At 44.8% G+C, this 12,167-nt stretch overlaps 1 protein-coding gene across 1 annotated transcript in view; it reads right to left on the reverse strand.

The window, feature by feature from the left end:
• LOC311245170 (calcium-independent phospholipase A2-gamma-like) overlaps window positions 1–11,965 on the reverse strand; it is a 41,819-nt gene extending 29,854 nt beyond the window's left edge. The window contains exons 1-5 of the mRNA XM_084334979.1: window positions 11,833–11,965; window positions 9,541–10,963; window positions 7,510–7,659; window positions 5,076–5,227; window positions 3,613–3,707 (exon numbers count right to left, since the gene is read on the reverse strand). Coding sequence (XP_084191105.1) covers window positions 3,613–3,707; window positions 5,076–5,227; window positions 7,510–7,659; window positions 9,541–10,884 — 1,741 coding nt within the window. The 5' untranslated portion in view covers window positions 10,885–10,963; window positions 11,833–11,965. The remainder of the gene's footprint in view (window positions 1–3,612; window positions 3,708–5,075; window positions 5,228–7,509; window positions 7,660–9,540; window positions 10,964–11,832) is intronic.
• Window positions 11,966–12,167: the final 202 nt, after the last annotated feature.

Genomic DNA, 12,167 nt, shown 5'->3' on the forward strand with positions numbered 1-12,167 from the left:
AGTGGCGGCTAGGTGGTGTAGTGGGCAAGGCACTCGCCACCAGTGTGGAGACGCTAGGATTCGCGTGTTCGAATCCAGCTCTCCACATTGTTTTCAGTTTAGCTGGTCGTCCGCAGTAATACACATTGGCCGTATTACGGGGAGGGAAAACTGAAGGGTGGGGATCGAACGTTGTGAACAAGCGACTCCTACAAGTCGGTTGGTGCGCCTGCGCAGTAGAATCAGGAAGTGTCGGGGGCAGCGTGAGCCTCCCACGCGTTACTCCTCGACACTGAGAGATCGAGCTGCGCAGGTGAAAAGATGCGACTGCTGTTACCTCAAGTACCGGAGGGGACTTGTGCTATATGTATGACTTAGTCCACATTGCAGCCGGCTTGTGGGAGGCAAGAAACAGCGTTCGTGACAGGGGAGGGTTGAATTGGATGATACGAAATTGGGATGGGAGAAAATATAGAAAAATGGGAGAAAAAGTGGATCAAAAAAAAAAGAGAGAGGGACACAAGCATTTACACACAACCTCCCGACCGCGCGCAGGAGTGTGTGTAAATGTGTGTGCGCGCGCGGGGCAGGAGCTTCTCCACTTGCATATCACTGTCAAAATATCATTGCGCATGCTCCCACGTATTCCGATCCGTGCAATAATATTCACAGGGGTATATATTGTCATTTGAAACAAGTTACCAATGCATTGTCCCGTGGGATTATGCCCTCCCCCGCGGCGAAATTAATTAGTATCCCCCTCAATCTCTCTCTCCGTCTGCTAGTGCAGACTGTGGGTGACTGTCACTTAGGCTTGGGCGGTATGACGGTATTACAATATACCGGGGTATTTCGAAATACCGACGGTATTGAAAATCAATACCGTTGTCACCGTCAAAATCACAGATGCGCTTCAGCTTCTATTACAGTGAAACTGAGTTTTGAGTGTAGTGCACACACTGAGTGTAGTGCACACACGCGCCAGCAGAGGGCGAGACCAGTCTAGTGGAGCGAGTGGGTCACAACGGTCTTCACGTTTTACGGTAATGTTGCGACAGTGCTGTGAAAATACCGTAAAGCGTTGTGAGAGTTGATGTGTGTTGTTGTGGAGTGGTGCGCTGGTGGAGCAAGCAAATACTCTGTCCCTTATTATATGTGAACTAAAGAGTACAAGGTTTACACAACAGCCCCCACCCGACTTTTTATTGTATTTGTATCGTCCTGTACTATCCGCTGTCAGCTGTTTATCTCTCTCTGTGAGATACTGAGCGTGATTAGATAGCGTTAGCTCACGCTAACTAGCGTTAGCTCTGCGGCTAATCTTATATTACCCTGAACTAAATCAATGACTAGGTTATAAAGCATTCGAGTCGTTTTCACTGCGCATAGAAGTAGCCAAACAACGGGAGCATTTCGGGAGCATATGACCAAAACTCATGCAATTTCGAGCCCTTAACTAATCAAATAGTCTGCCAAGGCTAGATGCTAACGCAGTAACACTAACGGTGCGGGCTTCTGACTACCAATCTGAGAGATGACGATGATTTGTTTACTTGGTAACACGCGTTGCCACCCCCCCCCCCCCCCCCCGCGCTGATTAAAATGAAAGTCATACCGTCAAATACCGTGCACCGGGGTATGATGTGATAACGGTATAACGGTGTATAACGGTGTGAAAAAAAGGATACCGCCCAAGCCTACTGTCACTCAAAGCGAAAAAACTTTACAGATGTGTTCCATAGACTCACAGGAATTGTGTAAAGTTTCCCAAATAGTGAAAGGAATAGCAAGACATGTCCCCTTTAAGATTGTTGGAGGCCGTGTCCATAAGCACACACAGCAGATTCCTTCAGCTGTCAAAACACACATCAATAGTTGCATTCAAAATGCCCTGGTCCCCCTGAAAGCACAGTGCAACCAACGTCAGGGGTCACAAAGGAAACTCCACAGGAACAAGCCCACAACATCAGAGGCTCTTCTTTCCCATTTAAAAAAAGGTCAAGTACATTTCTACCAAACAGGCAAGATCCTTGACACATTTTGCAGACATTATCTCAGACATAAATAACTTGCCAACAAAAGGAAATACTCAATGTATGATAACTCGACAAAAGCAGAGAGAGGCCTTGAAAGACTTGCAATCAGATAAGAATCTCGTAGTTTTTAACGAACATTGTTACTTGGCTGCCAGAGTTGTACCCTTCCTGCTGACCTGCTTTGGATAAAAGCGCCAGCAAATGACTAAATGTCAAATGTACCACCAACGCCATCTGAAAACACCTTTTCTTCTATTGAAGAATTGTCAGTCTCTTGCTATTTGTGAATGTCTCTAGTAGCCAGTATTACATTCCATTGCTCTATCCAGTATTACATCCAACACAATTTATGTTATTTCGTTTGGTTTAAACCCACTTGTCATACAGTCATATCTTTCCTTCCTTCTTAACTTCTTCCCGTCCATTTCCATAACTGGATGCAATGCAAACAAGATTTTCCCAAGTTTCCCAAACACAAACTAAAATGGATGCATCAACGTGTCCTCCAGTCCTTGGAGGCTTAATCCCTTTTAGTGAGTTACCGCTCCGCTAGCGGGGCTTGGGAGGGATTACCAGTGGGAGAGGGAGACCCCCTCTCAAAAGGCTGTGCAGCCCAGCGCAGAGCGGAGGGCAAAGGTGATATGTACTACAATGACTTGGGTGACTGGGACCAGCCAGATGTGGCCCAAATGGGTCTTTTAATGTGCACACTTCTTTCTATCTGGCAAGGGATTAGTATGATGCTATAGAGCGCACACACACACACAATATGAACTGTACCTCCAACTGGAGGGGATTATATTGAGAGAATAGCTGAGAGAGATGGCAGAGAGAGAGAGAGAGAGAGAGAGAGAGAGAGAGAGAGAGAGAGAGAGAGAGAGAGAGAGAGAGAGAGAGAGAGAGAGAGAGAGGAGAGAGAGAGAGAAAGAGAAAAGAGAGAAAGAGAGAGAGAGAGAGAGAGAGAGAGAGAGAGAGAGAGAACCTGAGCCTGGGACAAATAGGTACTTCTGCTGGTGATTTCAGAGCTGCGTGTTTTTCTGAGAAAAGAAAAAAGGTATTTTTGATCTGCTGTGAAATGAAATTGGTGTGGTCATAGAGTGAGGCGAGTATAGTCCACAGTACCCCCTTGTGGTGGTTAGTAGGTATGGGGACATTAAAGACATACATATCATTAAGCCAGGAGGCATGCATCATGACTATTTTAAGCCAGGTGGCATGCATCATAACAATTTAATACGGGTACTATTGTACCTATGTAAAATAATAAGTGCTCTTATGGATTTGCAAGACTTACCACATTATGCAGGTCAAATATAGAAAGAAATATAGAAAGAAAAAGAAATCATATGCAAAGTGGAGGATTATTTGTAAAACCAAAAACTACCCCAACCCTGTTTGTATAACAGTGGTCTTACCAGCAGTGTTCAAATTAGGCCACACGACAGCAGTAAATGGGTCAATAATACCAGATCGGTACCACCAGCCCAGCCTGCAGCATTACAGTATGCTCTGCTCTGATAATCCAGTCTCCACACACACATGTGCACACACACACACACACACACATACAAAGAAATAGGGCAGGAGGACAACATACCTGTGCTGACGCCACAAATGTAATCAAATAGTTGGTAAATGGGTTTGCCCGTCAGGGCCTCCAGTTTGTGCAGAGTCTGAAGGGCGACCAGTCCTCTGAAAGTTCCAACACAGACACAAACCTCCATGAGATAACATTGGAAACAGACAAATACTATGCAGTGTAATCTACAGTACCTGGAAGGAGGGCCGAGTGGAGCCGCAACAGATGATGCCATACAATGGACCTGTCTCAAACCCCTGCCCCTTTTCTTGATCCTCCAATCACAACTGTCGCTTACCTCGGACAAACTTGGTTTGTCCGAGGTAAGCGACAGTTGTGATTGGAGGATCAAGAAAAGAGGGCAGGGTTTGAGACAGGTCCATTTCCCTATGCACTTATGAGTTTGCTCATATAGCTGAAACTCTACTTCAAAATTAACTACTTCATTGTTGTTTGATTATAGTCTGGTATGAAATGTGAAATAAATTATAATAAAAAAAAGTTGACCTCCGCTATCCTCTTCTACTGATGAATTTTCATCAAATGAGTTACCATGGAAACGGCCATTTGATTCTCTGCAACAGCTTCATCAAACAAGGGTAGAACACAAGAAGAAGAACACAAGAAGAAAAACACAAGAAGAATGCGAGAAGAACACGATTACAAGAACACGAGAAGAACATGAGAAGAAGAACATGAGAAGAAGAACATGAGAAGAAGAACATGAGAAGAAGACGATTACAAGAACACGAGAACACGAGAAGAAGAACATGAGAAGAAGAACATGAGAAGAAGACGATTACAAGAACACGAGAAGAACACGAGAAGAAGAACACGAGAAGAAGACGATTACAAGAACACGAGAACACGAGAAGAAGAACATGAGAAGAAGAACATGAGAAGAAGACGATTACAAGAACACGAGAAGAACACGAGAAGAAGAACACGAGAAGAAGAACATGAGAAGAAGAACACGATTACAAGAACACGATTAGAACACGATTACAAGAACACGAGAAGAACATGATTACAAGAACACAAGAACAACGGAAGTAAGCGTGGAGATGGAGCTACAAAAGTTGATGTTTACAAAGCTGGGGTGAGTTTTCCTTTTTGTGTTTACCAGACTATAGACCATGTTAAAACAATCAAGTAGGTGTCCTTGGTGTGCGAGTGCACGCTGCGAGTTTGAGCTAAATATAAGCAAACTCGTGAGTGCATGGGGAAATTGTATGACATTATGTGCGACCCAGATATGTGCTAGCAAGCTGGGACTAGGCTGCAGCTAGGCAGAGCACCAACTCAATGTCTGGCTTCATTACACGACCAAAGATGGCTAAAGAGAAATGACTCATAATTCTCACATTTTGAGCTGGCCCTATTGTGAATAAGTACCAAGTGAAAGGTGGATCGCCGTGATTGTTTTGGTCTTATAAAAGAGAACAATAACATAGTAAACCGGAAGCCGAGTGAGGCTGTACCTTAACCCCCCTCCGTCTATGGACAGGACACGTATGCCGCGGCCTTTAACAGGGTTATTGTAGCCCACCAGAGTGAGAGCCTCACTGACCGCTGCCCTCAGCCCTGGGTCACTGGCCTGTCTCAAACGCAGCAGGCATGGGATCGCTTTCTCCTGTGGGGGACACACACACAGTGGCAGTAGTAATGAGAAAACTGTAACGGCAAATGTTCATGTTGCAATGTCCTGTTTTACCTTGCACGTTACCTCACAGGTAGGGTATGAGAGTGATCCTACGCAGTAGACACAGCAACACACACAGATGGATGTCCAGTCGTGATTCCAGGTTTAGGTGTATTTATTGCTTGAAGTTGTACATTCCATTTATAATGCCAGTGTGGTTTCTGTAGTGAATCTCTGTTAGTCTGTATTTCTTTGATATCTGCTTCTGGCTGCTGGGCTGCAGGTAAGAACGGTGTGGCTCCTCACTACCTGTGTCCTCCCTAATCACTGCACCTGTGACCCTCTAAATACATAGCCAATGCTGTCAAATCTAAAAGCCCGCCACCAGGTGTCCAATAATAATATTACAAATAATAAATAATATGCCACCATCATAATGGCTCCTACAAAAACAATTATCCATTCACCCGCACAAGAACAGGACTTTGGTCACAGGTTACATACTACTTTAAATTCCCCTTATATCCCCAGATGGGCTTTGATATATAATGTGATTAACCAAAACGTCCTTAGGGCCAGTAAAAGTGGCTTCCGGATGTCAAACAGGCTATGTGTCGAATAAGGTACTCAAGCCATCACCGATAAGCCTGTCTGTGTAATGTAAAATTGTAAATACTTGATAAAGGGAAGGCAGCATTAACGGCACCTACTGTACATGAAACAGTCACAGATAAGCAGCATGTAATCTGTTGCCAAAGCAGAACTGACATTTAGGCCAGTGTGTAAGACAAGCAGAACAGCTGTGATTGATGCATGCCAGACATAACATGATTATATGTAGCAAAACAATGCTGTGATGTAACAGCATCCTGGCACCAGGAGCTGGTGTCAAACTGAAAGGTTGATCTTTGTTGGCAAGCTGGGCATAAGTCCACAACATTGGACACACTGCTGAATGATACCGACTAGGGGTGTAAAGGTACACGTATCCGTACTGAACCGTTTCAGTGTGTACCATACCGAACGGCTGTGTAGTGTACCGAATGAATACAACAGTATGTTAACCACCAACGACCACCCACCGGGGGCTGTTTTTTTCACAATCTAATATAATTATTATTTTTTTTATTTTTTTTACAAGTCTATTATTAATTTCAATATAGAAGATTCGTTGACAGCCCTACAAGTACAATTAGTTACTGCACACTAGGGGTGGACGGTATGGTCTAAAATTTATATCACGGTATAATTTGAAGCATAGACGGTAACGGTATATATCACGGTATCAGTGTTTCCGTTAGAATAATTTTTTTTGCCTGATAGGCAGGCTATATAAAGAATGACATCCTCAAGGCATGTAGATTTATAATATTTTAACTTAAAACTAGGCTACTTTTGCGTATAAAGTCATTATATTCCAAATAAAATAAGTCCCGAGTCCGTGCTGCTCCCATTGCAAACAGCCGGGCTGGATGCTGGATTTTGCTAGAAGCATATGTAGCTGCAGAGCCGCAGAGCCAGCGGCGCTTTCAGGTCTGGTCACAGCTTTCAGCCGTTGGGTGGGGGGGCGCTGTTGAGCGGACCTGACCTGAAAGCGCCGCTGGCTCTGCGGCTCTGCAGCTGCATGCTATTCGCAAATCCACTGCTGCCGCCGTCCTCCCGGCTCCCGCTGCAGCCGTTGTTATCATAACACTACACGCATATCATAATGTTTACAGCAAACTGTAGTTGATCACCAGGTATGTTTTATTAACGTAGAATAATTCATATAAGAAAAACGATAGGGACATCTCTTACCTTTCTCCACTGGTTAAAAATGCCAGGAACTGAAATTGAAACTTGCTGTGCGCCGCGGTGATATGTGTTTATTATGAAATGACAATTGCGTGTTGACACGCCCACTGCGCGAAGCCTCCTAAATAACTTTTTCCAGTTTGCACATATCTATTATCTATGACTAATTCTATCTATTTTTAGGGGCAAATGCGATTGAAATAGTCGCGCTGTGGTTACATGACGTCATTGCTATTTTAGAGCTACTCTACCGGTTACACGGTACGGTATAGTCAAAATCCATACCGTAGAGCAAATTAATACCGTTTATACCGTATAACGTTTATACCGTCCACCCCTACCACACTACATCACCCCTGAGTGGAACATGGAAAGCCAAACTTTCCCCCAGTGTACCGCAAAACCTGTACCGAACCGTGACTTCAAAACCGAACAAGTATAACAAGAATACTGCTGGCCTATTTGGGTTGCTCGCTCACCTTGAGTGCCACACCGCGGGTCTCTGGGAACTCCAGGAGGTGGTAGCTGAGGTCTTCCACTCTGTTGGTGTAGACCCGCACATCCGATGCCCTGTGGAGAGCCTGGACCAGGGCCCGGGTGCGGTTGTCCACACTCACCCTGGCAATGATCTAGCAGAGCCAAACAACCAAGTCAGATCCTTTTTTTTTTTTTTTTTTTATTTATTGTTTTTACTTGTTTTTCAAGTACAAATGTTATAATTGAGGTCCTATTTTTTATTGTTAACTGGGAGCCTGACTTAAATCTGAAGTGAATGATGTGTTGTTGGCTTGTGTCTTATGTCAGTAAAATCAAGAAAGGTCTATTTTGCACATCATCACATCACACTTATCTCTGGTCATTGTTTTTATTCTTCATACTGGGAATGAATGTTTACATGCTTCTCTATCGTGTGAGCCAGTTTCATGACCCCAGGACCTATGAAACACATTGAAAACCGAATGTATGACTTTAAGAATACATGGATGTCAATGTGAATTCCTGAAATAGCAGATAAGTGGTTTTCATCCAACAACAATGATATGCTTTGCTTGCTTCATATCACAGCTGGGCAAATTAACATAGACTGAAATTTACTTAAGATATCTTGGGTGACGGTACATCATCTAATTTTATTTAGAAGCATTTTATAATTACCTAAACATAAAATCCGGGCCACTTATTTGTGAAAATATCTCCCAATGGAGAGTCTGTCTGGTTACTGGGTGCTGCCATGATGAATTGAATGAAACAACACATTTGTATGTTCTAATCAAGATGTCAGCCCCCAGTAAACAGACAGGAGATCAAGATTTCAGTCTATGTTAATTTGCCCGGCTGTGATATGAAGCAGGCAAAGCATAGCGTACATATACAGCCGGGAACCAGCGAGGTCTAGCCTAGGCAAAGTACACATATCTAGGCCTCTTGATTCCACAAAGGAGGTTATTTTGGAATGACGATTCCAGGAACCTACCAGCCGACAAGTAAGCCTGCATGTCAAACGTCATATACAGTCACAAGGTGTCTGGCATACAGCCCTGGCACTCTGCCACGATATACCCCACACCCACGTCATGTAGGTATCGTGTTTCACTCTCAACATACTGTAGGCTCAAATCACATCCCACCTTGCTGGCATCTGTGCCTACTGCCTAAAGAACCACAAACCACTTTACCAACATAAAGCAATGATGACCTAAGCTACATTACGAGGAACAGACACCCTACTCGCTTAGCTTCATGTTTACTTAGAACATTTAGCAATGACATGGTTTGCATTTCATTTCAGTAGGCGTTACACTAGGAACACCTGCTTCAAATGTACATTATTGATGCGATTTTACTCAATTCTAGCATAGGCCCACATTCACAATGTTCATTCATTCATTCTTTATTTTTACTCGAACATTTACACTGAGGGGCAACCCTCATTTCCAGTGTTGTCTAGTATTACATAGTCATAATCAATAATCATCAACAAACATCAATTACTATACAAAGTACAAGAAAGAGAAAACCACAAAGAATAGTAAATAAAATAAATAAAACTACCGTAAGAATAGAAAAATGGATTCCTTTAAAACACTAGATTCAAAAACAATTACAGTGTGTGGTGACCTGCTTGGTCATCAGTGCTCTAAATCAACCCATGGACACTAACACACCCAATTTAGATTTTCCCTGGTGTTCCATGGTTCAACAGCACAGAAGCCAAAGGCACTGGCAGAACGAGCAAGTTCAGTATAAACTCTTAAGCACTTTATGTGTGAGCCATTTGTCATTTGTTTATGTACCATGGTCCAGGGGCCCATTGCAACAATGAGGAAATGTAGTTTGGACAATCTCCAATTATGGCCTTATATAGAAACAAATGCCAGTGCAAATCACATCTTCCCACTAATGAGGGCCACCCAACCTTTTGGGCACAATTGTGAGTACTATAACCAATCAAAAACGAGTGTTTATGCTCAAAAGCACACGTGTTTATACTCTAGTAAGTGTAAATGTACCTTCTCTCTCTGGTGCAGAAGTCTCTTGGCCCGCTCCTCTGCAACCTTTTGGTCCTTACAGATCGTGACCTCAGCCTGTTTTGCCGGTGCATCCTCGAGCCGCTTCTCCTCCACCACAGCTGCACTTTTAGACTCCGTTGTTGTCCTGAACATCGGGACCAAGGGAGCGAGGTAGTTTCCTACGAAGGCTTGAACAGTGGGAGCGGAGTAGGACAGGTAGTGGCCTATACCCTTCTTAGGAGAGGATGGGGCACTCGTGGCCGTGGGTCTGTCGGACATAGGCACAAGGTCACTGGTGTGTTGGCCCCGAGGTGCGGTAGGGGGACTGGCACCGTTGTCCACATGCGGCTTGTCAGCCTTTGTACCGGCGCCAAAGTATGAATTGATGTGATGAGCCAAGTAGCTGTATGTCTCATCCAGGTTGACTGAGAAGGAGCTGGGGTGGAAGAGTGGTGCGTCGGGTTTGGAGAGCACGGTGCTTTTGATCTCACCATCACCCGGTGCTGGTTTAACCTCCGCTGACACTCTTGTGGCACCAGTGGTTTTGACGGCAATGCGCCTCACTTTCTTCTCCCTAGGCTCACTCACACTTGGAGCCGTAGTAGTGGCATTTGCCTGGGCAGGGCTAGGGGAAAGTGTGGAGGTAGTGGCACTAATGATAGGTGTAGCTGCAGGTGTAGGGGTAGAGGCAGGGGCAGCACTAATGATAGGTGTAGCTGCAGGTGTAGGGGTAGAGGCAGGGGCAGCACTAATGATAGGTGTAGCTGCAGGTGTAGGGCTAGAGGCAGGGGCAGATAGAGTTACAGTGGCACGGATAGGCTCAGAGCCGGGGGCAGGAACCGTGGAGAAGGGGAGAGGGGGGATTGAAAGAGCCGGTACGACTGTAGTCTCCTCTGTCTTTGGTGTCGCCTCAGGGCTGGACCCACCCTCTTTACCCGACTGCAAAGCTTTAGGTTTGAGTCTAGCGATCTTGGAGAGAAGCTCCGTGTGCGTCCCGCTCACCGCTTTAGAGACGGTGTCCAGCGTGCTCTTGATGCGTGACATGTGTTGACTCAGACCAGCAGACCAGCGTGAGGTCGAGGCGTTTAAATACAGGGTACTAGTGTGGAGCCTCTGTCTCACCGGGCCGGCTCTGCAGGACCAGCCCCTACGTCCTCGACTCCTCGGACTCAGGATGTGTTTCCAGCTCAGATAGCCGACCTTGTGGCTGACGGGCGGCCGCACGTAAAGCCTATAATGGGACAATGGAAGTGATGCTGCTGGCCTCGGAACTTGTGTGTGCCACCAGTTGACTGCTCTGCTCACTTTCAGCACCCAGGTGTCTGGAACCCATCGATGAGTCATTCCTTTTTTAGGAGCGGTTAGGTCTGAAGAGTCTATTCCTTCCAAAGTGACATTAGGCCTGCAGTTACTTTTCACAAATCTGGTGAAGAAAAAGAAAGTGAAAGTGAAATTAACGTTATATGAAGACAACGTATTTAAAGAAAGTTACGTTAAGCTAGCTGATGACAGTCTACAAAACTGACTTGATTGATTGATTGAAAACTTTATTAACAGATTGCAGAATGGGTACAATACAGTACAGCTCAATACATACAATTGTTAAGGGGACGCAGACCAGAGAAAGACTTTCGTCTTGTTTACATCAGGGTCCCCCATTTTCAATTCATCATAACATCTGACATACATGACATACAGATAGACAGTACTGCTACATAGATACATTTATGACATACCAGATTTGCAAATACAGGACAGTTTGTGATACAAAAAGAGTCTAGAAAAGAGAGTATATAAATTTGACGTAGAAACTGTACATTGGAGGAGGTTGGGTAGGTGGGGTGGGGTTGGGTGGGTGGGGGGGGGGCTGTACATTGGAGGTGGTTGGGTGGGTGGGGGGGGGGGACTGTACATTGGAGGTGGTTGGGTAGGTGGGGGGGGTTGGGTAGGAGGGGTGGGTGGGGGACACTGTACAACTGTAAGCAAAACTGTACATTGGAATATTGACAAAACCATGTCATTTACATTGGAGGTGGTTGGGTTAGGACATTTACTTTACTTCATAGCTGACGCCTAACGTTATGTTAGATCTGAGCGACGAATGCATGTTAGTAGTCAAAGAAAACGGTGTGATGTAAAGTTAAAGTTCTGCAGAATCCACTGTGTGCCACATGTTTAGCGGGCTAATGCAAAGCTGACGTTGCCTGCCAGCGTAGCCAGACGGCAGCTAGCTAACGTAGCTACTAGCCTTCCTTTTGGATCGTATGAAAACATGACCAAACAGAAACATACCAGTATTCTTCATGGACGTTTCAAAGAAGTTAAGAATTCCTCGTCGCGCAACGAATTCAAACGCAGTTCCAAAAGGTTATGAAGAAAAACACAAGAGGGACATTTGCATTGCTATAATGCAATGGGGTGGCACTGGTTCGCCTTGTTGACAGTTCAGCTGCAGTGAGGAGTCACCCGGTGGAAAACATTGATCATGTGACATTTGATCTGGCTTGCAATTGGTTGTATGACGCTTGGCCCTAAAAGAGTTGCGTGCTGATTGGTCGAAACACTCTCCACCGTGAACTGTAATAATGCATATTTGAATGAATTACAGTAATACACACTGAATTTAT

This window comes from Notolepis coatsorum, assembly GCF_963971535.1.
Source record: "Notolepis coatsorum genome assembly, chromosome: 18".
NCBI classification, from domain to species: Eukaryota; Metazoa; Chordata; class Actinopteri; order Aulopiformes; family Paralepididae; genus Notolepis; species Notolepis coatsorum.